Source organism: Orycteropus afer, unplaced genomic scaffold (genome assembly GCF_000298275.1).
Source record: "Orycteropus afer afer isolate SDZICR_OR568_19922 unplaced genomic scaffold, OryAfe1.0 scaffold00006, whole genome shotgun sequence".
Taxonomy (NCBI): Eukaryota; Metazoa; Chordata; class Mammalia; order Tubulidentata; family Orycteropodidae; genus Orycteropus; species Orycteropus afer.
In genome coordinates, this window is record NW_006921593.1 from 17,815,706 (window position 1) to 17,843,621 (window position 27,916).

At 45.0% G+C, this 27,916-nt stretch overlaps 1 protein-coding gene across 1 annotated transcript in view; it reads left to right on the forward strand.

The window, feature by feature from the left end:
* The window catches only part of LOC103198982 (contactin-associated protein-like 4), a 204,763-nt gene that overhangs the window by 163,034 nt on the left and 13,813 nt on the right, over positions 1 to 27,916 (forward strand). The window contains exons 15-19 of the mRNA XM_007943199.1: positions 6,423 to 6,550; positions 16,973 to 17,143; positions 18,221 to 18,439; positions 22,363 to 22,602; positions 27,027 to 27,251. Coding sequence (XP_007941390.1) covers positions 6,423 to 6,550; positions 16,973 to 17,143; positions 18,221 to 18,439; positions 22,363 to 22,602; positions 27,027 to 27,251 — 983 coding nt within the window. The remainder of the gene's footprint in view (positions 1 to 6,422; positions 6,551 to 16,972; positions 17,144 to 18,220; positions 18,440 to 22,362; positions 22,603 to 27,026; positions 27,252 to 27,916) is intronic.

Below are 27,916 nucleotides of genomic sequence, written 5' to 3' on the forward strand. Positions count from 1 at the left end.
CACAACAGAATCCCAATCCACAGAAGAGTGTCTCTTTTCCCAGGATGTCCATAAATATACTGGAAGCAGGCCACACCCCTAGGGAAACTCCCTTTCAATGGATTGGCTGCTCAAAACATAGTCATCTGATCCCATCATGGGAATAACCACATCACAACTGCTAAACCACACAGAACTGTGGTCCAGCCAAGTTGACACACAGCTCCAGCTATCATACTTCCTAAAGCTCCTGTGGTAGTTAAGGTTATGTGCCAACTTGGCTAGGCCTGCTTTTTAGTGGCTGGGAAGCTGGATGTAGTTGTTCCCTGTGAGGAGATTGGCAATCAACTCCATGGTGGAATCTACTGGAGCAGCTGAGCAGTTGCCTTAGGGCTGTGATCTGCTTCTAGAAAATAAGGAGAAGTTTTGAGAAAAGTCTCTGCAGTTTTTTGACATTCTTGGACCCTGCATGTAGCTGAGTCTTCAGTCAGCTGCCTGCCATGTTTCCTGCTGATCTTAGGACTGTCTCTGGACTTGAACTAGTGACCTGCTGTGTTACTTGGTAATCTTGGGAATGTGCCAAGGTTTGTCAACCTTAAGTTTGTCAGCCTCAGCAGCCAGCAGCTGTCTCGGTTAAGCAAAGCCTCCAGCTTCAGTGGGCTGGGAGCAAGAGGCAGAGCTGAAGCCCAAGGTTGAGGGACTTTTCACCTAGCCACTAGAGCTTGCACTTTGAACTCAGACTCCTAGCCTCCTAAACTGTAAGAGAATTAACTTCTGTGTGTTAAGATGATCCACTTGTATTTTCTGTTAGAGTGGTACTAGAGAACCAGGTACTAGATCCCCTGCTATTCCTTTTCTATTACACCCCTGGCTTTTGAAGGACATTTTTCCCCTCCTTTTAATCTTCTCCTAAAACATTACTTTTGCAAGGCCACCCTTTCCTATCTTGAACGTACATTAAGTCCCTTCCCTGTTGTCAAGGACCTACATACACTTTTCCAACATTTTTATACTTCAGGTAGATTTTCTCTCTCTGGGAGTGGCTTTAGGTAAGTTCTAGGTTAACCTCCAGTTCCCCTCTTCTCTTTCATGAGCATTTCTCCCATAACTTCCCTTTCTTTCTGAAACACCTTGTGTCAGAGTGTGAGAAGCAGCTTGCTGGGCTTTGCTATTGCTTTTCTATTTATAGGTAATGGGAACTCCACACAAACTCTGTTCTCTAGTTTTGCACAGGGGATGTTGTATGTAAGTTTATTCATTCATCTTCTGTTCTTTCATTCTTTCTTGGAAGAGGTGTTGGGAATTTCATGTTTCTATAGCTACCATTACTTCAGCTTCCATCATTGCAATTGTGATTGGGATTACAATGACACCTTAGATAAATTGGGAATTTAGGGGAATTGTCATTTTTACAATATTGAGTTTTCCAATTTAAAAAAAAATGTTTCATGCTAGTGATTTCATAAATACCTTTTGTTGGTTTTATTCCTAGAGGTTTTATGTTTTTGGTGCTAATGTAAGTTACATCATTTTGCATTTAATTTCCATTTTCATGTTGCTGCTTATACAGAAATGAGATTGATTTTTGTTTAATTGCTCTTGTATCCAGTGGTCCAGTTAAATCCATATTTTTAATGGTCTATAAATTCTTTTGGATTTTCTACATACACATCATGGTATCCATAGTTATTTACGATTTTGTGTTTTACCTTACACTGGTAATATTTCAATTGTTAAGCTGGGTACATTGATGTTCATTATATTATTGTTATTGTTCAAGCCATTTTGAATGCCTGAGATATTTATGTTGTTGTTGCTGTTAGGTGCCATTGAGTCAGCTCCAACTCACAGCGACCCCATGTACACCAGAACGAAACACTGCCTGGTCCTGTGACATCCTCACAATCCTTGCTAGGCTTGAGCCCATGATTGCAGTCACTGTGCTAATCCATCTTGTTGAGGGCCTTCCCTTTTTTCTCTGAGCCTCTACTTTACCAAACATGATATCCTTTTCCAGGGACTGGTCCCTTCTGACAACATAACCAAACTACATGAGATGAAGTCTGGCTATTCTCACTTCTAAGGGGCATTCCAGCCATATTTCTTCCAAGGCAAAATTGTTTACTCTTCTGACAGTCCATGGTCTTTTCAGTGTTCTTTGCCAACACCACAATTCAAATGCATCAATTCTTTGATCTTCCTTAGTCATTGTCCAGCTTTCACAAGCATAGGAGGCTTTTGAAAATTTCATTTTTTAAAATGACTTTAAAGAGGTCTTTTGCAGCAGAATTACCTAGTGCAAAACTGAGCAAAAAAAAAGATTTATAATATTTAAACAATTAACTGATTGAAAAAGTTTTAAATGATGATAATATTTTTCTATAAGTAAAATTTATTATAAGAACATCAGAATCGCTCCCTTCATTTGGAACTGTCGCCAGAGTTAGTCATAAAAGTTGTTCTCAATGAGCTTGTTGTAGTCAATGCTGTCCCTTCTGTGCCTCTCCCACTAAACTTGCTAAATGTTGGTGTTGACCCACATGTTGTTGTTGTTGTTATTTGCCGTCGAGTTGCCCCCGACTCATAGTGACCCCTCCTTGGGTTTCCGAGGCAGTATCACTACGGAAGTAGGATTGCCCAACCTTCCTTCCGAGGAGTGGCTGGTGGGTTTGAACCGCCAGCCTTCTGGTTAGCAGTCAAGTGCTTTAGCCACTATGCTACCAGAGCTCCCGTTGACCCACATAGCTCCCCCTTATTCCCTTCTAACTTCTAAAGTAATCCTGAGCTGCACTTTGTATCAATCACATAAAGTCTTCTGCAAAGCTGTAAGAATCAGCTTGGAGATTTTACCCTTCTTGCAAAGTCACAAATACCATTTCCATGGTTTTAGGAGATTTTTAACAGGGGATATTCAAGGTTTTTGTTTTGTTTTGTTTTGTTGCTGATTCTTGAGACCTGTGAGAACATACTGCAAATTCACTCTTCTTAAATTTGCATTTCAATGGAACCCCTGGCAAATGTACAATGGCCTGACTAAAGCAAGGATTTGGGAACCATATTTATTCACAAGACATTGGTGAGGAATATCCATCCTTCTTTCCTCAGTTGGGTAATAACATGGTCTTCAACCCAGCTCAGAACTACATCTTATCTCATTACCTTTCTTAGCACAATGGCGGCTCACTGAACTCTATCTTCATTGTTCTCAGTACTCTACAGATATTGCTAATGGTAAGCACTCAGCAGGAACACTAATTTCTGTAAAATGTTTCTCGAGAAATTCAAGGCTCCTCAATGGTTAACTACTAGATCTACATCTCCCCACATAGGGCTAGGGCTAGGGCTAGGGCTCTGGCCCCAACAGCGGTCACCCAGACTGAAACACTGGCATTGTATCTACAGAGAGATGGCCCTCAAGACACAGGTAGTGGAGTTGCTATCTACCAGCCTGACCTCTCCCACCATCCAGTCCAGAAGCCATGGTTCTAGCTTGTCTGCTCTCTGTTCTAATACAAAACCAAGCTTCGATAGGTTTGGAAACTCTGTCCTGCATCTCCTTCATTGGCATGAACAAATGGAAACTTAACTAGTTACAGCTATGGAATGTTGAGGCTAACTTTGGCAAATGACTCTATTTCTCCAATATAATGTGCCCTATTAGTTAATTTTTTTTTGTCAATCGTAGTCACATTTATTAGATCAAAATCAGAAAGACTTTTTTCTTTAAATTCCGTGTCTGCAATGCAATGAGTTTTTCTTTATGCATGGCCTTTCTGGTTTTGAGATTATAATTCTGTGAAAAATAACTGGTTGGGGCTACAGCCTGGTAATAGGACAAGTCTTTACTTTCTAATCTACCAAACCAGCTCCTCTAGAAGAAAACAGTATTGGGGGTCTTTTGTATTTTGGGTAATAAATTATTTTTAGCCCCCCAATATAATAAAGAATAAATGTTCCAATTAGATATTAAAAGTTGTTACAATGACTTCAGCAGTGATCCTTGAATCCATTTCCCTAAAAAGGTTTCTTACCAATCTATCTTCACGACCTCTATTAAACCAAAAAAACCAAACTCACTGCTGTCAAGTCAGATCTGACTCATAGCAACCCCTCCTTGGGTTCCCGAGGTGGTATCACTATGGAAGTAGACTGCCCAATCTTCCTTCTGAGGAGTGGCTGGTGGGTTTGAACTGCCAACCTTCTAGTTAGCAGTCAAATGCCTTAGGCACTAGCCACCAGAGCTCCTATTGACTCTATTATCAGATAGTAAAAATAATCAGTGTCCTAAAAATCACTCCAAGGATTCAGCATTAGGTGGTACATTGGATTTACATTGAATTTTGTTTATGGATTAAATTTTTCAACTTGCACATTTAACATAACTTAATCCCCCATACTAAGATACTTCTACTGCTACACCTTAGAATGGACGTTTTCTGCAAATTATCACAATATCGATAATCTGAAGAATACACAAATATTTTTATTTTTTTTTGCTTAATGATACAGAATACAAATGCTAGCAATATATATTCACATGTAACTTTTCCTCTCTTCACAAAAGATTGGTGAATCCAGAGGAACTGCTGTATCACTATATGTTGCATACTGTCTTAGCATTTCAATAGTTTATTCTAACCTACTTCTTGTTTTATATTCTAAAACATCTTTACTGTGTTGTCTGTTGAGATAGACCCACAAGCAGACTGTGGTGCCCAAGGTCAGTCCAACTTTCAGCCAATCAGGTTTGCTATTCAGCGGCTCCCGAACATAGAACTTTGACCTCACTGAAAGGCAGCTCGGAACCGGGCCAGGGCCAGCAGGCAGGAGAAGGGGCACAGCAATACAGGCAGTGCCATCTTGCTGGCTGGGCTCCATATTATTTAATTTTTAGTATTTATTCCTTTATTTCTCTACTAGGTGCACAAAATACAGAGATAAAAATTTAAAAATAGGGAGAAAAACTGAAATAACATTTTTATTTCAGTTTGACCTAAACTAAAATGTATTATTTCTTTACATTTGATACCTCTTTTAATTAAATAAGAAACTTTTAATGCACAAAGTAGCAATAACTGTATATCCAGTCCACCACTCGTCTGTCAGTTTGTCGTACTGTGGTGCCTTGCATGTTGCCATGAGGCTGGAGGCTGTGCCACTGGTATTTCAAATGCCAGCAGGGTCACACATGGGGGACAGGTTTCAATGGCGCTTCCAGACTAAGAGAGACTCGGAAGAGGGAAGAGCCCATCCACTTCTCGAAGAATTGGCCAGTGGAAACCTTGTGAATAGCAGAGAAACACTGTCTGATCCATTACTGGGCAACTTCATGAATGTCCCTGAAACATTGCCTGATCTACAGTGGCTGTGGCACTAGGCTCAGACATAGCGAGGATTGTGAGGCCAGTGCAGAACCGGGCAGTGTTTCATTCTGCTGTAGTCTGCTATGAGGCGGAGCCGACTGGACGGCACGTAGGAACAACATAAATACAGTAACTCAGCCCTTTTTCCAAAATCTATCACAGAAGTTGGCAGCTGTAAAACGTATAGATGCTAGAGCTTATCCATGCCCACCAATTGAAGGCTTGGCAGCTCCATCCCTACTTTCTTCTGTCTATAAATCAGAGATCGGCCTGAAATGTAAACATGGGGACATTGCAAAATTGTGAGCAATCCCTTTTGTTCAGAGATGCGGAAGCTAGCCAGAGAGGAATGGCTAGATGAGGCCAGGTTGTTCCCACCTTGTGGGAACAGTGCTGTTCACATTTTCCAGAGAAGTTTTTTATTTCCTCAGAGCATTCTGATTCTTCCAGCCATTCATGAGGGTGGTGAGCCCCTGCTCATCTGGACGCTGTGGCTGGGGAGGGCTGGAATTATACCTGGTACCTGTAACTGTGCAAGTAACAGTGAGTGGTAGGGCATGTGTTGAGTCTAATGTCTAGGGACAGGCATTTCCTGAGCACTTGCCCACAGTGGTGAATGTTTAGAGAACATTGTGTTATTCCTAGTTTGCCTCTCAAGTGGTTTTCACTATGAAATCACCGAGGAGAGACAAAGCAAAGAATGATCATTTTAAAAATATTCATTAAACTAAAAGTCTGAGGCAGGAAGATTAACTGTCGCCACTCAGGTGGTTTTCCCATGAGGCACCAAACAGTGTGCATGTGTAGAGAAGGCACTAACTCCCTCGCAGCACCTGTATTTGTAAGAGCAGTCAGTTGCTTCTTCCAGGTAAGGATGTGATCTGGGCCAGCCACGAGGCCTCCCCTCTAAGTGGGCTGTGTCTCCTTCCTTGTGGTCGATTGTAGATATGGTTGTCTGAGCCTTCATGGTGTCCCTTAAACCTGTGGCCTCTTCAGAATGTGCAGCTGGGAAGCCCCTCTTGAGGTGCATTTGTGGGGCTCGCTGGCTCCTGCAGCACTAAGCCGTGTTTTCTCCCCCAGGACAAATGACACGGGGCTGCTCTCCCACAAGGAGCACCTGCCAGTGACAAGGATTGTGATCACTGACGTGAGTCGGCCCAGCTCGGAGGTGGCATTTCGACTGGGACCGCTGCTTTGCCGGGGGGACAGTAAGTACAGGTCCCCATCCTCACCAGTGTGTCCTCCACCCACCTGGAGACCTGCATGTCACTGGTGGAGGGTTAGGAAAGTGGTTGCATGGCTGTTAGTTGGTGTTCTCTTCAAGCAGTTGCTATGAGAGGCGGAGAAAGCACCAGGGGCGCCTCAGCGGGAGTCAGCATGGATGCGTGGAAGGGCAGTCCGGGACTAGAGGGCCTCATGGCGTGTGGGGACACCTCCTGGCCCACTCTCCTTCACACAAGAGGTCTCTGGGGCTGCACGGTACTGTGCTTCAGAACCTTCCTACCATGGCTGGGCTGAAACAAGAGCATCGTGTGGGACAAACATCGAACCAGATGCAAGTCACCTCTGCTTTCTCCTCTCCCTGCAGCTCCCTCCTCCTCCTCCTCCTCCCCCTCCTCTTCTTCTCTCTCCCTCTCTCTCTCTCTCTTTCTCTCTCCCCTTTCACCTAGAAGTGACAGTTCCTGAGATTTTGTCCATGGACCACATCTAGAGTAGCATTTAAGAAATGTAGGTGATGTTTATAGCAACTATACATTTTCCTCAGGGAACTCCCCAGATGGAGGCCTGTGGCCATTGACTCTTCTGTAAGGCTGCTGGGCCTGGCTCCCTTGAGGTAAGAGGAATGGGATGTGTAGTCACAAGGTACTTTTGAAGACACCAAGTGTCTCCCTGCTCCTCGCTGGGTTGAGCCCCCATTTTAACCCTTGATTAGAACATAAAATTAAAATGGAAGAAATACTGGTTTTCAAGTTAAAGCTGTACTATAACTTTAGTTGTTGCTGGGCTTGAAAGGAGGAGGTATGTGTGATAACCCCTCCAACAGCAGAAGGAAGTAGCTGCAGTTGAAACTCAGACAGACATGGTAGAGAAGAGGGATGTAGAAATTAGCCATGAAAATCATCGTCCCTGAACGCAGCCAATTCTGTCCCCTTGATTTCTTCTCTCCAGGGTGTGTACTGAGGATAAGGCCACAGGTCCAAGGCACAGGCTGGACAGTGGCAGAACCTCCTGGTCCTGGTGGCTCAGTGGGCTGTGTCCTCATCCCACACTCTGTGTCTGTCCTGACCTTTGGAGACTCCAAGACTGGAATGCTCTTGGTTCTCTGTGCTTCTGTTCAGTCCAACATCACATGGAAATGATAAGATGTACTCCTCTCCTAAGATTTTCAACAGTTTTTGTGGTCCTCAACTTTCATTACCCCTCTATAGACTCAGGGTTTCTGGGAGAGAATTGGAAATTTTTTCTGTTCATCACCACTTCTCCATGAGGTTTTTAGTCTGTGGGTGCAAGGAGGACGATCTCCATCTTGTTTAAGAGCCATGACATGAACTGACCACCCAGGGCAGGCGGGGCACATGCCAGTCACACTGGGGACTGAACACTAGTCCTGGCTGTGGTGGCCAGTACCTGTGCAGACACTGGTGTCTGCCTTGCTGACCACACTCGTGTGAGGGGAACATCAGCTTGGGTCCAGGTGGCAGCCACTTAGGGCTTCAATTCAACCTTCTGAGAGTTTGCTTTGTTTGTTGCAGATGGTCAGTTTTTATTTTTGCTAATTTTTCTTCATCCCCCCCAGTCTTTGGGAGAGAGAAAGTCTGTGAACTAGCTTCATCCCAGCATCTAAACCCAGAAGTTTGTACACAAACATCTTAAATGTGGAAAAAGAGATCCTCACCTGCACTTTGAGCTTGATCATCTGACCTGCTGAGTCATTTTTAATATTTGGCCTTTGAATGCTGCAGCCCATTTTATTCAGTGTATTTCCTTTCAGGTAATTTATTCCATTAAAATTTTAAATTTAATCTAAGTGTCCTCCCTGCTGATGTGGCCACAGAAGTTCGAAAACTTTGTTCTAACTACTCTGTGCTATGAAAAGGCATTATTGAGCCACTGAAGTGAGTTCTTTCATTTTGTCTGCAGCAGCCAGAACAGTTGTCTGGGAAATCATAGCTGCCCAGGACACATTAATATTTAAGGTGAACACGGCAATAAACAACCCCATGGAAGAAGACAGACCTGTAGAGTGATGATTTCATTAATTCCTCTTCCATTTGGCGCTGCTGCATCTAAACCACCTCAGACAAAGGATCAATCCCATTTCCAGCAGTCCCTGGACAACAGTGTTTTATAACTTCCCTGGTAGCCAACTCTACTCAGAGCCAATAGTCTTCTGCCATTTTGAAATTCATACAGTATTTCATTTCCTTGCATCCCCTTGGGGTTGTTTTAATTTCCCTGGCCAAGCCCCCTTCCTCCCCTCTCCTTCCATATCCCCGTAGCCTCTTCCTTTTTCTCCCTCTCCTCCTCCTCTTCTCCTTCTCCCTCCCACTTTTCTCTTCTCGTTCTTCCTCCCACCACCTCGCTCTTTTCATTTGCTCCACAAATAATGTGAGTGGGTTTATAGGCAGACGCACTATAATCAAAAGCAGTGCACTAAATGTCTCATTGTTAAAGAAAAAGGAGTGTGCTATTGTCATTTAGCCACACTTACTGAATGCCTCCATTGGTGCATCGGGGAGCAGAGTGGTCAGTCATCTCTCTCCTCCAGAGCACATGTGGAGTGGCGATGTGGAATGAAGCCATGCACAAACAGGCTTAGTATGGCAGTGAGTGCAATGGGGAGAATGAAGGAAGAGGGGGAGGTAGGGAGCTTTTATTGAGAAAGTGGTATCAGGACAGAACTCAGAGAACCACGGGAGGCATCCTGGAGTAGCACAGGGTGCAGCAGTCAGGCAGAGGGGGCACCAAGTGGGTGGGGGCTGGTGGGAGCCCAGTGAAGACTGGGCTGGCGTTGACAAGCAGGAGGGCAGGACTGGGAAACTTGGATGAGGAATGTGGTTTGGAGGGAAAAGCGGAAGGGTTTAATCAACAGATCGGATGTGAGTTACGAGTAGTCAAAGATGACAGCAAGCTCCAGATCTAAAGGAAGGAAGATGGGGCTGCCATTGATGGAAGGGACGACAGTGGGGTGTGTTCTGGAGTCGGGGGACACGGGCTCAGTGTTGAATATGCTGTGCTAGGTGCTACAAAAGGGTGCATACTGCCATTGATGGAAGGGTCTATAGTGGGGTATGTTCTGGAGTTGGGGGACACGGGCTGTATTGAATGTGCTGTGCTAGGTGCCACAAAAGGTGCATGCTGGGCTGGGGCATGGAGGCTCAGTGTTGGACATGCTGTGCCAAATGCCTGTGAGAGGAGCACAGATATTGAGAGGGGAAGGGAGTGGACAATTGGCCCTACTCCTCCAGAGACCCAAATGGGGTCACCTCACCACTGATAGGAGGATCAGAGGAAATGAGACTGGATAAGGTCCACATGGCAGTGAGTGTGGGGAGAGAGAGGGCCAGGGATAGATCCTGGGGGACCCCAGGTATAGAGTCAGGAGAATGGCAAGGAGTCTGGGACAACAGTGTGCCAGCAAGAAGAGGAAAACCACAGACCGCAGAGGGTGTCGCCGCACAGGCCATTATGGTTGGGCCAGGGACATGGCTGTTGGGCATGAACAGGGCATGTCACTGGAGACTGTCCGCCATCTCCACTGCGGTGCCAAAATACACTTCCTAGGCTGCACCTGACCCCACCCACACGGTCTCGCCCATGCGAGATCCCACCCAGGGAGCCCTTCCCACCTTCACAGCCTTTTCCACTTCAGTATAAGCATTATGAGGAGGCAGTGGATATAGACACTGGCACTGAGTTGATTCCAGCTCATAGTGACCCTGTAGGACAGAGCACGGCTTCCCCATAGGGTTTCCAAAGCTGTCACTTTTATGACGCACACTGCCGCATGTTTCTCCCGCAGAGCAGCTGGTGAGTTTGAACCTCCAACCCATCAGTTAGCAGCCAAGTGCTTAACCACTGCACCAACAGGGCTCCTTGAGTGAGAGTAACACACGGAAAACCCAATCAAAATCACTCATTTATTCTTTGCTATATATTTTATCTTGTGCCAAAAAGAAAGTGGGAGAGGACATTAAACCTTTGCATCCAAAGTTACTCATTTTACTTATCTGGCTTGCTGTTCCTAAGTGTGCAAAAGAATATGCAGCAATAGTAAGAAAATGCAACCTGTGTGCCACTGTGCCTTAGCTGGTAAAATCGTCTGTGTGCATGCCTTTGGAGTAGCAATAATCTATGCACTAGTTGGTAAAGTCATGCGTGTGTGTGCGTGCATGGGTGTGTGTGGGTGCATGGGTGTGTGTGTGTGCACGTATGTGTGGAACTTCAATATCTATGCACTAGTTGGTAAAATTGTGTGTGCGTGCAGGTGTGTGCATGTAGGTACATGCATGGGTGCATGTTTGCATGCGTGTGTGTGCGTGTGCATGTGTGTCTGTGTGGAATATCAATAATCTACGCACTAGGTGCTAATATCAGCAGAGACCCAGAAACAAAGGTAAGCACTGAAGACTGATGAACACCTTTCTACAATGTGGATGTAAGCTCAGTCCATTGTGTGAACAACTTTGGGGAACAATTAACACTTTTCTGTGTGCCATATCCATTTCATATGTCTGTGTGCAGCGTGATGTCTGCTCTGTGTAGCTAGATGTGAAGAGCTTTGTTCTTCTTTCCAGCTGGTCTGCGGACCAAAACCATAATTACACCAGCCATATTTCATCATTTTCATTTTCATTTTGCTTTACATTTGATCTCATTTGTTATTTTCTCAAACATTTGAAAACAGCATTTAAAAGTCATCAGAGAGGACCCGCTCAAGTACAAAATCAGGACGTGAATGTTTATGTTCTCAGCGTGCAGGTTACAACCACGGAGCTGCTCCCTTGTGGTTGAAAAGCTGCATATCCCGGTTTAGTCTCTTAAATGTGGTTGAAAACGTGACTTTGACTAGCAGTACAGTTCTCACCTTTGCATTTCATCATCTGTCTCCATAATTTAAGGAGAAAGATTTGGAATATTTTACAGCTTTTATTTTGGGAGTAAACGTTTTGTTTTATAAAGCAATGTGCCTTTTCATTTTTAAAAGATACTTATTTTTAAATATCTTTTTAAAAGTTACTTAATTGTTGGAATAATTTGTCCATGGGTTAAATAAAAGTTTAGGAAAGAAAATATTTATGAAATCACCCTTAATTCCAGCAGCCTAATTTTCCCAAACGGGATATAACCCACCCTCATCTCATTGATTCTGACTCATAGCAAACCCTATTGAGTTTCCCAGGCGGTAAATCTTTATGGTAGATTGCCTCATCTTCCTCCCACAGAGCAGCTGGTGAGTTTGAACTGCTGCCTTTGTGGTCAGCAGCCAAATGCCTTACCCACTACACCACCGAGCTCCTTAAATAGGACATGTGTATGTAATTATGTATGTGTGTATTCATTGCATCTCCCTCAACCATGTAAGTGACAATTTAGATCCAGAACTATTTGTTAAATATATATATATATATATATATATATATACACATATGCCACATGTATATTTCATATCTATATATAAATTTGATTTTTAGAAGTAAAGTCTGCGTTCTGAAAGGCCTGTGGTCATTTTAGACTCATTTGATCATGTTTTCCTGATGGAGAAAAGTGGGTCTTACTGTCCTCCCATCAAGCGGGCAGTTCAGGTCTGTACTCCTGGACTTGTGCCCATCCACTTCCCCTGGATGTCCTCTGTGGCCCCAGCTTCCCGCCGGATGCTCGAGGGCACTGGTGACCAGGTGGAGGTGGTGGCAGCTTCACTTTTTAAATTTACCTGCCCATTGTTCAGTGCCCATTCAGGGCATGGACACACTGGCACACATTTGTTCCTTACTAATTTCCATGAAATGGGTGTGATCCATTCATACATAATCACTGTAGTTTCTACCAGTTCCAGGAGTAAGGCCCTGGGAACAAGTCAAGTAGATGTTGGTCAGGGCACCGGCAAAGAGGGGCAATGAATGGTGCCCAGCACCCAGACGTGCCCCTTGTCTGCACAGAGGGCCATGGGAAATGGGTTTAATCCATGGGATTAGCCATGCAGAGCCTTACCATGGACCACTACCTTCACCTACTTACAGAGTGGAAATTAAATCAAAGATGTACCTTGAAAGTGTTCTCTAATGTGGGATTTGGGGCAACCCAGGCGTTCCTGTGGCCTGGTCTGCCAGCTTTGGTAGGAGCCCTACCATTCAGTCTTTCACGCAATCTAACCCAGTACAGTTCAGCAGCGGTCCTGCTCAGCCTAGCTCAGGACTCCTCTCCTGAGTGTGTTGCCCGGCCCCTGCTTATTTCGTACAAATCACTGTGGCCCGGCTGTAAAGAGGAAGCTGAGGAACTTGCAGACAGGTCCCCTTAATTCCACCTGAGGGGAAAACATGGACACATTCAAAATATGTTCTCCATAACAAACCCAGCCCAAAAGGTATTGAACACACAAGGCACAGTAAACATGACAGCTGGGGCCTCCTGCATGAGGTCCTACCCAGCAAAGCTGAGGAGTGGGCAAGCTCCCATCCCAGCTTGGCAGGACAGAGGCAGAGCTGTGCACAGGAAGCCGTCTCACCTGTCCACTGATAACAAAAGGGCAGACATTGCATTCGGATATGGCTGCTTCTGACCTCTGTGTCTGGACTTATTCTTCAGGAAAGCGGATTTCCATGTGAAGACACTGGGAATCGTCCAGAGCAGCTGTTGACATTAGAGATTTCTGTTTGCAGTGATAGCCTTCCAACTTTTGTGGCCACAGTGGCCTCGCTCACACCCAGTCGGCACCCTCATCCTCAGGGGCTCAGTAGCCGTGTCGCTGGCTTATAGACCATCATGTCATGTCACAGCTCAATGCTACAAAATCCAGTGTCTACGGAACACAGAGCTGCTCTCAGGCTTCTCCACAGGGAGGTCCTGGGCAGCCAAAACTGAAGGCCAGTGGATGGGAAAGGGCAGGTGAATATGCCTGGGGGGGTGCTTTCAGCTCACTTCATGTCCCACAGTCCCACGTATTCCAAGCGTCCTTCTCCATCAGTGTGCTGATCCAGGGAAGGCGTCTTTTGCATATTCAAGCACTTTTAAAGTGCTTTGAGCATTTGTTCTGCATTGTTTTCGAGGGACGGGAGATTGCACCAGCGGAAACGGACGTGGTGAATGGGGCTGCTGCTGCAGGAGCAGTGGGAACACGTTGGAATAAAAAGGTGGTTGCTCCTGAGGACAGGCTCGCAGTTTGATACGGTGCTCTCCTGACTGCTGTTACATCCCAAGAGGCTTCCTGACCTCCCGGCCCAGACTGAAGGGGAGGTGGGGCTCATGACGTGGAAGCAGCATTGACTGAGACAGGCTTTTGGACAGGCATGGATTGGACAGATTATGAAGGGCAAGTTTTTGGATTTCTGCATGTTTTTAATACAAAGTTATGTAAGTGCTTGACATTCCAAATGATGAACACGTTTTGATCATGAAGTACAGTGATGCATCATCCAAGTGATCTGCCTATATAGAGTTCAGACTGAAGACATGTTCCTCACATTGTGGTTGTTTGGTGCTGTCAAGTCAAAACCAACTCACAGCAACTCTATGCAACTGGGTGGAATTTCCCCGTGAGGACTAAAATGGTGCAGACATTCCTTTGTTGTTGTTGTTAGGCGCTGTCAAGTCATCTCCAACTCATAGCAACCCTACGCACAGCAGAACGAAACACCGCCCAATCCTGCACCAGCTCCATGATTCCTGCTATCCTTGAGCCCATGGCCACAGCCACTGCATCAATCCATCTCATTGAGGGACTTCCCCTCTTTCATCAACCCTCCACCTTACCAGGCATGACATTCTTCTCCAGGGAATGGTCCCTTCTGACAACATGACCAAAGTAGATGAGACAAAGTCTGGCCATTCTCGCTTCCAAGGAGCATTCTGGCTGTACTTCCTCCAGGACAGATCTGTTAGTTCTTTAAACAAGCCATGGTACTTTCAGCATTCTTCACCAGCACCACAACTCAAAAGCATCAACTCTTCTTCGGTCTTCCTTATTCATTGTCCAGCTCTCACACGCATATGAGGTGATTGAAAATACCACCGCTTGTGTCAGGCGCACGTTAGTCCTCAAGGAGGTATCTTTGCTCCTCAGCACTTGAAAGAGGTCCTTTGCAGCTGACTTGCCCAGGGCTATACCTCATGTGATGTCCTGATTACTGCTTCCGTTGGTGTCGGTTGTAGAACCAAGCAATGTGAAGTCTTTGAAAACTTCAATCTTTTCTCCATTTACCGTGATGAAGCTTATAGGACCAGTTGTGAGGACTTTTGTTTTCTTTATATTGAGATGTAATCCATACTGCAGACTGTATTCTTCAATCTTCATCAATAAATGCTTCAAGTCATCCTCACTTTCATCAAGCAAAGTTGATCATCAGCATATCACAGGTTATTAATGAGTCTTTCTCCAATCCTGATGCCACGTTCTTCTTCATGTAGTCCAGCTTCTTGGATTATTTGTTCAGCAGATAAACTGAATAAGTATGGTGGAAGGATACAACTCTGATGCACTCCCTTCTTGATTTTAAACCACACAGTGTCCCCTTGTTCTATTCGAACTACAGCCTCCTGGTCTATGTACAGGTTCCTCACAAGTACAATTAAGTGTTCTGGAATTCCTATTCTTCTCAGTGTTATCCACAATTTGTTATGATCCATACAATCAAATGCTTTTGCACAGTCAATAAAACACAAGTAAACATCTTTTTGGTATTTGCTTTGAGCCAAGATCCATCTGACATCAGCAATGATATCCCTTGTTCCACGTCCTCTTCTGAATCCAGCTTGCACTTCTGGAAGTTCTCTGTCAATATACTGCTGCAACCAAAACCAAATGGAGGTCTCAAAAGCTTTACTTTATTTGTATTAGTAAGGTTGGTTCTACTCTGATGATGCAGCTCTTTCCCAGTAGTATTTTGAGAGCCTTCCAACCTAAGGGGCTCATCCTCCTGCACTGTGTTGGTCAGTGTTTCTGGGCTATTCATAAAGCTGCGCAGTAATGTGTCAGAAAGTGTTTCTCTGTTATTCATAAGGTTTTCCTTGGTCAGTTCTTTGAGAAGTGGATGGCCTCTTCCTTCTTTCTAGTCTGTCTCAGTCTGTTAGCTGCATTGAAACCTGTGCATCATGTGTAACCCTGCTGGCATTTGAAACACTGGTGGCACAGCCTCAGGCCTCACAGCAACACGCAAACAACCTCAGTAAGACAAACTGACAGACAAGTTTGTCTCCCTTAGCTGTTCAGAACCTCTCTGCCCTCCCCTTTCCTGGATCCTGCTGATTCTGCTCAGTCATTCATCCTCCAGCTTTTCTTTCCCCTGCTTTCCTGCCTCTTGGGGGTGGGGCCTGTGTCTCTCCCTTTCCCTGAATCCCTGCCACTGCTACTCTGTCAGTCATCACCTGGCTTTTCTTTCTCCACTTTCCTGCCTGTCATTCCCTAAAAAGTGTGAAATAGAAATACTGTATGATCCAGCAATCCCACTACTAAGTATATATCCTAGAAAAATAAAAACCATGACTCAAACAGATATATGCACACCTATATTCATCACAGCATTCTTCACAATGGTGAAAAGATGGAAACAGCCTAAATGCCCATTAACAGAGGAATAGATCAACAAATTATGATACATACACACAATGGAATACCATGCAACATTAAATAACAATTATGAAACATCTCATAACATGAATGAACCTAGAGGACATTATGCTGAGTGAAATTAGTCAATGACAAAAGGACAGGCATTGTATGAGACCACTATTGTATAAAGTCAAGAAAATGATTTCACTCAAAAAGAATTTTTTTTTTAATAGTTACCAGGGCTGGGTGGGGAAGGGAAGGTAAACCACTAGAAGGCAGACACATATGACCTTGGGTGAAGGGAAGGTGAAAGAATGAGTAAATATTTTAAAAGGAGAGAACGAAACAAGAATTAACAACAATAACAAAAAAAAAAAAAAGCAACCAATTGGGGTTTGGGAAGGGTGGAACGTAGCCTGAGGTAAATGCATTACAAATGGATCACTAAACCATACTGAAGGAGATAGGAACAAATGAGTTGACTGAGGTAATTTTGGAAAAAATTAATTTCCCCATAGAGTTTCTCAGGCCATCATCTTCTGGGAGGGGAGATCTCCAGGTCTTTTAGTCTTTTCTCCCATGGAACCAGTGGTGGGTTCAAACTGACATCTTTTTGGTTAGCAGCCAAGCACTTAACCACTGTGCTTCCAGGGCCTCTTATCATGATGTAAGAATGTCAAGAGGACATTCCCCTACCACGCAGGCCATGCTGACTCCAGACTGTCCATTCAGACCTTTACATGAGATGTGTTCAGGACAGCGTCAAAGGGAGAAAAGAGTGGGCTTTGTAGGTTAGGGTGACATTTAACAGTAGAAATTCTAGGAGTGCCCTGAATTGTTTTTTTCCTTCTTTTCCCCCAATAAGGATCATTCTGGAACTTGGTGTCCTTCCACACAGAGACCTCCTACCTTCACTTCCCTACTTTGCGTGGAGAACTCAGTGCTGACGTGTCTTTCTTTTTCAAGACCACGGCCCCATCAGGGGTGTTTCTGGAGAACCTGGGCATTATCGACTTCATTAGCCTGGAGCTGCGCTGTGAGTGCCCAGAAAGTCCAGGGCCCTGTCCCCGAGCAGCCACTGAGCAAATGCGAGGGGTCTCGTGTCTGCATGGTCTGCCACTTCCTGCATCAGCCCTATCTCCATGAGTTCACCTCAGACGTGAATCCCACTGGCTAGCTTTAAAAGAAGCTAACCCATGTGTGCTTGATAATACACTTGGCATCCCGTGGGAAATGCCTGTCCTCACCAGGGCCAGTTAAGAAAATTAGACTGGATTTAGACAGGGGTTCAAATCCAGCAGACTACTTGACAAAGCTTTCACTGAATTGCAAAACCTTTGGCACCCACCATGTCATTGTAAAACTATGAAAAATTCTGGGCTTATGCTTTGTAGTTCATGTGCCCTAGGCAGTTGTCTGTTCAATTCAGCACTTAACAATATGAATCGTAGATTCGGAGTTTAATTTATTTTTCTTTTTCTGGTTGCTATATAGCTTCACTGTGCATCAGATTTCTTCCCTTAACATAAAACTTAATTTTCCCAAGTGCAGTGGAAGAAATTTTCCTGCTCTTACGTTTAGAAAAAATCCATCAGTTCACTTGCCAGATATCCAAATCATTCACAGTTGCTTTGTCACAAGTCAAGTGTTTCTCTCTCTCCCTAATGACTCTATTCAGAAATCTGAGTTTACATTTCTTAATATCAGTATTTTTTCCCAATGCAAGTTAATGTTAGGAGTCACTGGGTAGCAGACATTAACAGGTTTGGCTGCTAACCAAAAGGTTGGCGATGTGAGTCCACCCAGAGGCACCTCAGCAGAAAGCCCTGGTGATCAACATCCGAAAAACTAGCCATTGGGAACCCTGTGGGGCACAGCTCCACCCTGACATGCATTGGGTTATCAGGAGTTGGGGCTGACTTGACACTTTCTTTTTTAATTACTTTTACCTTCCCATCCTTCATCAGAGATAACTGGCTGCTCAGTGTCACAGCTCCTCTCAAACCCTGAGGACAGCACATGTCCTCTAAGTGGTCTTTGTTGAGAGTGCTCCCCCTATGGCATGCTCATGGTCAAGTCTTTCTGGCGATAATGTCCATGTCTTTTGTTGCAGCCCCCACAGAGGTGGTCTTCTCATTCGATGTGGGGAATGGACCCTGTGAGGTTATGGTGAGGGCATCTGGCCCCCTCAATGACAACCGGTGGCACCTTGTCCATGCTGAGAGGAATATTAAGGAGGCATCACTGCAGGTGGACATGCTCCCACGCATGGCTCAGTCTGCCCCTGCCAATGGCCATGTGCTGCTGCAGCTCAACAGCCAGCTTTTTGTGGGTGAGTCTGCCTAAGGTTGAGTCTGCTGTTCCTGTGACTGGTGCAGAGACAGCTACAGAGAGAACGAGGTGAACAGTAAAATAGCCATGGTGGCATGTTATTGTTAGGTGCAGTGAAGTCAGCCCCAACTTGCAGAGACCTTTTTGTGGGTGAGTCTGCCTAGGGGTGAGTCTGCTGTTCCTGTGACTGGTGCAGAGACAGCTACAGAGAGAACGAGGTGAACAGTAAAATAGCCACGGTGGCACGCTCTTGCTAGGTGCAATGAAGTCGGCCCCAACTGACAGAGACCTCACGTATAACACAGAACAAACTGGAGTCTGATCCTGCGCCATTCTCATGATTGCTGCTGTTTGAGTCCACTGTTTGGGCCACTGTCCACGTCCATCTCATTGATGGTGTCCTCCATTTTCTGTTGACCCTCTGCTTTACCAAACACAATGTCCTTTTCTGGCAGTTGGTCTTTCCTGATGACATGCACCAGGTCAGCAAACCAAACTCATCATCCTCATTTCTGAAGAGCACGTTGCTAGGATTTCTCCTGAGTCCAACTTGTTTGTTCTTCTGGCAAAGTCCAGGGTATGTTCAGTACCCTTACCAGCACCACAGCTCAACTGCACCCGTTCTTCTGCCTTCTTTCTCCATTGTCCAGCTTTCCTCTGCATATGAGCTGACTGAAAAGACTATGGCTTGGATCGGGCAAACCTTAGTCCTCGAGGGGTACACAGTCACCTTCAACATCATGGTCTGCCTTCAAGTGATGCTCTCCTACCTCATGTGTAGTGTAGGAAATTTGTGACATTGTCTTCCATTTCTCTCCTCCAAGCCTGTGTGCCTTTGTTGTCCAACAGCATTTCTACAGGTGTCATACCCCTCACAACACAGTGTTCACACTTTCTCTTAAAATATTTATAGTTTAAATGGACTTACTAATACTGACTTGTTTTTCTCTTTTACCCTCATAATAACCATTTATTGGGATCTTAATTTTTTATGTAGATCTTGATTTCCATCTGGCAGTCCTTCCACTTGATGGTTCCCTCTTCCATTTCTTGCAACCACTGCAAACCAGTTGGGAATGAATTCTTTCACCTTCTGTTTCTCTGAAGAAACGCTTATTTCACTTTTGCATTTGAGACATAGTTTGTCTAGGTAAAGATGTGATGCTGACTGTGTTATTGTTTTTCTTTCAGTGCTTTAAAGTTATGTCTTCTGGTTTGCCTTATATCTGATAAGAAACCTGCTAGCATTGTTTTATTCTGTGTATAATGTGTTTTGTTCCTCTGTGTATGATGTGTTCCTCTGTGTATAATGTGTTTCTCTGTGTATAATGTGTTTCTCTATGTATGACATGTTTCTCTGTGTATAATGTGTTTCTCTGTGTATAATGTGTTTCTTTCCTCTGGCTGCTGTAGAGTTTCTTTTCCCCCCATGCTTTTAAGCGTTTTTTATGATGTGCCTTTGTTGACTTCATGTTTCGTGTGTTTAGCTTTATTGAGTTTCAGATACTGTAAGTCCATAGTTGTCATCAGATAAAAATATTTTCAGCTGTGATTTTTTTTTTTTTCCTTGCCCTCTCTTCTCAGGAATCCCACTAACTTATTTCTGGCTTCCTGATGTTCTCTGACAGCTCACAGATCTTCTGTCCATTTTTATTTTTCAATCTCTTTCCCTCTGTGGTTCACTTTGGCTAGTTTACATTGCCAAGTATTTAAGTTCATTAAATTTTCATTCTGCAAAGACTAATGGGCTGTAAATTCCATTTCATATTTCTTCCTTTCCAGAAATTGTGGTTGGTTGGTTGTTGTTATTGTTGTTTCTCTAAAAGTTCAATTTGAATCTTTTCAGTACATCTTGTTTTCCATGTAAAATATTAAATCAACACTTCGCTCCTTTAGCATGTGGAATGAATAATCATGTCTGTGTTCTCACCTAGTCTTGTCAACATCCTTGTCTTCTCACCTGGGAGTCCCCTCATCGGTCCCCATGTTCTCACCTGGGAGTCCCCTCATCGGTCCCATGTTCTCACCTGGGAGTCCTCTCATTGGTCCCATGTTCTCACCTGGGAGTCTTCTCATCCTCTCTGTGTTCTCACCTGGGAGTCCCCACATCGGTCCCATGTTCTCACCTGGGAGTCCCCTCATCAGTCCCCGTGTTCTAACCTGGGAGTCCTCTCATTGGTCCCATGTTCTCACCTGGGAGTCTTCTCATCCTCTCTGTGTTCTCACCTGGGAGTCCTCTCCTCTCACCTATGACTCTTACCATTTCTCTCTCCTCATGTGTGAATCTTACCTGTGCTATTTTTAGATACCTTTCATTTGATTTCTTTTTCTCCTCTTGGTCAGCCCTGTGTCCTGCTTCTTTGCATGCCTGGCAATGTTTTTATTGGGTGTCAGACCTTGTGAATTTTATCTTGTTAAGGGCTAGGTGTTTGTTTTCTTTCTTTAAATATTCTTGGTCTTTGTCTGGAGTGAAATTAAGTTACTTGAAGTTACTTGGAAACAGTTTGATTTTGAGTGTTTTGCTTTTAAGCTTTTTATTCAGAGCAGCAACTAGTCAAGGACTCATATTCCTATTTCTGAGCTATGACCTTCTTCACTGTATGCTAAGCCTCGTGGCCACGTGCCACCACTCTGGCTGCTGGAAGCAGACGGCACGCCCGGTCCTGCACGAGCCCGGACGTTGCTTCCTGCAGTCCTGTTGAGGGCTCTGCCCCAGCGTCAGATCATTTCATCACATGTATCACGAAAGATACTGCAGACCCCCTCCCCACTCAGTGCTCTTCTCCTCAGCTCTGCTCCCCTCACCGCTGCCCTCTCAGCACTCCCCTTGTTCTGTGCCCCATTTCCTCTTCCCCACACTGGGACAGCTGACATGCCACCCTGGTTCCCAGCTCTGTCCACTTCCCACCTCCATTGTGGCCTGGAAACTCTCCAGAGCCTTCCACCATGATTCTGCCCTATCCCAGAGATCACTGCCATCTGTCAGCATTGCCCAAGTCTGTGGAACTGCTGTTTCTTTTTTTCTGTGGTTTCTCAGTTGTTTTTCAAGGTGGGAGAGGAAATCCAGTGTGTGCGAGAAGTGGGTCCATTTTTATTTATTTTATATTTCAGGTAACTTTTCAATGCACATTATGTTGCTGTTACTGTTGGCAGCTCTGACTCATGGTGACCCTGTGCAAACAGAACAAAATGCAGACTGGTGCTGTGCCATCCCCATGAGAGGCAGCAGGCTCCAGTCCACGGCTGCAGCCACTGTGTATTTTGAGTGACTTCCAGCTGAGGGGGCTCACCTCCCAGCACTATACTGGACAAAGCTCAGTTGTGTCCACAGGGTTTTCATGGGTTCAGTTTCAGAAGCAGATGACCAGGCCTTTCTTCCTGGTCTTAGTCTGGAAGCTCTGCTGAACCTTGTCCATCGTGGGTGACCCTGCTCACACTGGAAACACCAGTGGCATAGCTTCCAGCTTCACAGCCACACACAAGCCAGCACAGTGAGACACAGTCACAGACAGGTGGTGGATCCATCACATTACACACAGGACAGTAATACTGATGTCTCATTAAATTTTATTCTTCATTCTAATGAGCTGACTTAAAAATAACTTTTCAGTTCATGGAGAAGAAATCTGTTCAGAATAAATATTACCCAAACTCACCTTTAAAAATGGATGACTTTTTAGTGTTCTGGAATATGCTAGCACAGTGTCAGCAGTTGTTGTTTTTGTTATGTGCCATCAAGTTGGACCCAACTCATAGCGACCCCTCCTTGGGTTTCGGAGGCAGTATCACTACAGAAGTAGATTGCCCCATCTGCCTTCCGAGGAGTGGCTGGTGGCTTCCAAATTCTCTCTGTTCACTTGGGAAGCCCAGGTGTTGCTCTCTTGAAAGCTCTGAAATGGCACTCACTGCTCCCTTGCCCGACAGGCAGCACAGCCACCAGGCAGAGGGGCTTCCTGGGCTGTATCCGGTCACTGCAGCTCAATGGGCAGGTGCTGGACCTCGAGGACCGGGCCAAGGTCACGCCAGGTGTGGAGCCTGGCTGCCCAGGGCACTGCAGCAGCTATGGACACCTGTGCCATCATGGCGGGCGCTGCCGGGAGAGGCCCCGTGGGTTCTCCTGTGACTGCGAGCTCTCAGCCTTCACTGGACCCTTCTGCTCTGAGGGTGAGTGTGGAGTGCCAGGAGGGGCTCAGCCAAGGCAGCAGTGTGTGGTAGGCACCCCAAGACTGAGCAGAACCCTTTCTGTGCAGCTGTTCATCAGAGATTTCAGTCCCTAAGTTCCAGTTCAGTACCCCTTTTACAGGCTCTCATTTTGTTGTTCTTGTGCTGTGTCACATTGGTTCTGACTCATTGCAACCCCATGTGAGAGAGCAGACAGTTCCAGAGGGTTCGCTAGGCTGGGGGCTTTTTGGAAGCAGATTCCTGGGCCTTTCTCAGAGCCTCTGGGTGGATCCAGACCACGCCAACATCTCAGCAGCAAGCGCTGTCTGTGCTACCAGGGCCTTCCTGGATTGTTTTGTTAGGAGGATTGCGGTCTTCCCCTGAAAGCCAATGACTGTAAAATCCAGTGGCAGCCCCTCTGCTTTCTTGGAGGCTGTCTGGGCTCTGAGCATCGCACCTGACTGATGTATGTTCTCAGATGAGCTGTTATTGACAGTCTGCCCTGTTTCAATCGCCTATTTCAATATCCCTTTAGGTGTCATATTAATTAAGGAATACTCTAGGAGTACATTTTTTTCCCAAAAAAGAATACTTTTATTGGTTTAGTAAGACATTTTTCATTAAGTATTGAGTCGAACTAAAAGAGTCCTTAAGCCCTTTTCTCCAAGAATTCATTGATGATCTCTTGCTGAGGTAAAATGATTGGATAGTATGCAGCCTCTCTCCTTCTCAGAAATGACAAGCAGCCTTTGAAAAGACAGAAGGTGCTGATTGAGGATCAGAATTCTAGGAAAACACTTGTGAGCTGTCCACTCTCACAGATGCTCAGAGGCATCAGAGTAACATCAGCACCCTTCAACACTTCTACTTTGTTCATTGTGCCATTAACATCCCACTGGGCTTTAGAGCACAAAGCTGGGTACCTAACTGGATCAGCTGTTGATTTTAAAACCCTTAGGGCAGAGCCTGTACTCTCAGGGATCATGTCTAGAGTGTAATATGATGGGCCCAGGGGGAGGGTTACAGCCAGGGAGGGGAGGAGACTGGGTTAGGGTTGGACATGGTAAATAGGGAATGAAACTAAATGTTCACATAACGTTGAATGTAAAACAAGCTCTTAAAATAAAAAAAGAATTGGGGCTTAGAAATGGGAAGTGGAAATAGATCCCTTTCCTTTCAGATAAGATGAAATCAGTAGTAAAAAAATATATCATGCTGAGTTTCAGGCATTTAAATAAAGCTTGGTTTCTCATAAAAATTAATGAATGAATGAATTTCAATAAAAAACAAAAAACTTAGGGCAGTTAGCTGCCTAGAGGGGGCCAGAGCACAGTTGCACACACTATACTTGACAGTCAATCTGTGCTGGTGGATCTATCTTCTGTCATCTTTCCAAGACTCTTTCACCTGTGCAGGTGACATCCAGCTGTGCCAGGACATTTTTGGTTTTGTTGGTGGAGAACAGTGGTCTATAAATCCTTTCTTCCCATAAACAACAACATACGCCTGGGAAGCTACACTGAAATCTACTGAAGGAAATTAACATCTAAGTGAATGGAGGGATGTGCCACATTGTGGAACTAGAAGACTCGGTGCTGCTACTGCGTCAGTTTTCCTCAAATTGATTGAGAAGTCCAGTTCTCCAAACAAGATTTCAGCAATGTTTCTGTCTTTTCCTTCATAGAAATTGATAAGTTAATTCTAAATTTTATATGAATATTCATTTGGCCTTGCAATTCCAAAAGAGTTTTTAAAAAGAAGAGCAAGTTAGCAAAGGAAGAAAGAAAAAAAAAAAAAGAGAGAGAGAGAATCCATGAATAAACCCATACAACTACTCAACTGATTTTCCACAAAGGAGTTAAGGCCATTCAACCAGAGGAAGGCAAGTCCTTTAAGCAGTGGGCCCTGGAACAACTGGTATCCAAATGGAAAACAAAGGTAACTTACCACTTCACCCACATGGTTTGCAAGACTAACTTAAAGCAGGAAAGGCTGAGATGTAAAAGCTGACAGTATAAAACGTGTAGGAGAAAGGTGTTTCACCTTGACATAGGCAGATTTCCAAGACAGGACCCAAAACATATAAATCATTAAAAATGGATTGATTGAAATACAGGCATTTCACTCTCCAAAAGACACAGGAAGTAAGAAATAACTGTCAAGAAAATCCTTGCATAGCATACGTCTTCCAGTGGACTTGAATCCAGAATATGTAACGCACTCTCAATCCAGCAATGATAAGATGAAGACACAATCAGATAAAATGGGCAGAGATGGGAAGAGACACATCATCAGACAAGAGCTGTGCAAGGCAGAGAGACACATGGATACATGCCCAACACCATCAGTCATGAGGGCGATGAAAATTAGTTCCATCATTAGACTCACACCAAGTGGAACTGCAAACACTGAAGTGGCACCAGTACCAGGTATTGGACCTGATATGCTTGTCCACCACTGTGTGAATGTGAGACGCTACAGCCACTTTGGGAAACCCCCACACATATGCACTCACACTCCCTGTGTGACGCAGTACCCAGGGGGCTCAGCTCTCCCACTCTCAGGTTATCCCCCAGACACATGCAGAGGAAGCCTACCCAAAGACTTGTACACAAAAGCCCATGGCAGACTGAGTAAGATCCAAAACTGGAAACAACCTATATGCCTGTCAACAGTGGAACCAAGCCAAACCAAGCCCACTACCATCGAGTGGGCTCATAGTGACCCGCATTGGGCTTACTGTAAAGGCAGTAAATTTTTACAGATGTATTTGCCACATCTTCCTTTGGCAGAGCAGCAGGTGGGTTTGAACCATCAACCTTCTAGTTAGCAGTCAAATGCCTTAGGTACTGCACCACCAGAGCTCCAAAAGTGAAAGAGATAAATTGTAGGATATCCATACAGTGAGAGTCTAATGTTCAACAACATGGATTAATCCCAAAGTCATAGTGGTGAGTGAAAGAAGTGTGATTAAAGCAAAACAAAACAGTGTTATTCCACTTATATGAAATTATAAAAAATACCAACCAACCTAGAGGAACAGAAAGCAAGACACAGAGATTGACGGAGGGATTGGTGACAAGGAAGCACAACAGCTCATGGAAAGATTGGAAATGTTTGAATATTGATTGCGATAGTTCTTTCATGGGTGTATCCATCTGTCAAACTCACCAAATTCTACACTTTAAAGAGATGTGTTTATTGTACCTATAGGAGCTCTGGTGGTATAGTGTCTAAGGCATCTGACTGCTAACCAGAAGGCTGGCAGTTCAAACCCACCAGCCACTGCTCAGAAGGAAGGCTGGGCAATTTACTTCCATAGAGATACCACCTCGGAAACCCAAGGAGGGGTCACTGTGAATCGGATCTGACTCGATGGCAGTGAGTTTGGTTTTGATTTGTTGTACTGAAAGGTCTTCTGCCCCTTCTGCATGAATGGAATGCTAATGTTCTAATGGCTCCACGTCCCCCTCTACAGGATGCACGCTGAACGTTTGCCTGCAGATAGACATTTTACTACAAGTCGGCACTGAGTTGTGGGTGCCTTGGGTGCCCTGGGAGGAGGTTTGTGGGGAGGTTCCTTAAGGACTGTGGCTGGCTGTGTGTGGGCCTCCTGTCTCAGTGGAAGTGAGCAGCAGTAAGGTGTTATCCCACCACACCTCCCACCAGCACACAAGCATACACACCCAAGACACACACTCATGAACTGATTTGGGGAAGATGGGCAGGCTGGCTGGACAGACGTCTGCCTCCCTTGCCCATGTCCACGATGCCCTCAGCATTCATTCTCAGCAGGCAGGGCTGACAAGCTGGGCGAGTCTGTGTGTTGGTCTCTGAAGAGAGAGACCCTCGGACCACCTTCCCTCACTCCCCGGGAGCACTGCACAGCACTTGCAAAGAACAAACTGGAGAGAAAGTTAAGGAAGGCAGTAGAGAGCACAGCAGGTCATGGCCAGGGTGCCTGGTTTCTGCCTGGAACCTGCACACACTGGACTTCAGGGGCGACTTTATACTGGCAAGTGTGTGTGTAAACATATGTAAGACCCTTGAGGAGGCTCTGAGGTGTTGTTCATCAACTAACAACTTCTCATCTCTTGGATATATTGTTTATTCCCCAAGGAGCTCCAGTGGTGCAGTGCTTAAAGCATTTGGCTGCAAACCAAAAGGTTGGTGGTTTGATCCCACCCGCTGCTCCGCAGCACAAAGGTGAAGCAGTCTGCTTCCATAAAGATTACAGCCTTGGAAACCCTATGGGGCAGTTGCAGTCTGTCCAATAGGGCCGCTGTGAATTAGAATCGACCCAATGGCCATGGGTGGGGTTTTTCTGTTACTCCTTACTCTTCTCTTTATTTTTTATGAAAATTAAAATAAATGTAACTTAAAGATAGACTTCTTTTTAACATGAAATGACGTGCATGTTCTTTCAGAGATTTCAGCCTATTTCGGAACTGGCTCCTCTGTGACTTACAGTTTTCATGAGTCTCCCTCCCCAAGTGGGAACTCCAGTGCCTACGTGGCCTCATTCCACAGGGATGGGACTTTGGCCAGAGAGACGATCACATTCAGCTTCCGAACACTGCAGACCCCGAGCTTACTGCTGTATGTAGACTCCTTCTACAAGGAATACCTGTCCGTCATCCTGGCCAAAAATGGTGAGTAGCATCGTAGTGTTAGAAAAGTAAATCCTATCATGAAAACAGACAGACCATAGCCGTTGAGTCAATTCTGACTCATAGCAACCCTGCAGGACAGAGTGGAACTGCCCCATAGAGTTTCCAAGGCTGTAAATCTTTATAGGAGCACACTGCCACATCTTTCTTCTGCAGAGTGCCTGGTGGATTCAAACTGCACACTTTTCCAGTTAGCAGAGCACTTTAGCCACTGCACCACCAAAATTCCCATCCTTGTCGTTGTTGTTCGGTGCCATCAAGCTGGCTCCCACACAGCAACCCTCCATCCAACAGAACAAAACACTGCTTGGCTCTGCACCATCCTCACAATCATTGCCATGTGTGAGCCCATCTTCACAGCCACTGTGTCAATTCATCTTGGTGAGGGTCTTCCTCTTTTATGTTGATCGTCTATCAACCATGATGACCTTTCAGGGCCTAGTCCAAAGTCTGGCCATCCTCATTTCTAGGAGCATTATGGCCATATTTCTTCCAAGACAGGCATGTTCATTCTTCTGGCAGTCCATATTTTTTAATATTCTTTTCAATATTTTCAGTATTCTTCACCAAAAGCACAATTTGAATGCCTCAATTCTGTAATCTTCCTTGTTCATTGGCCAGCTTTTACATGTACATGAAGCCACTGA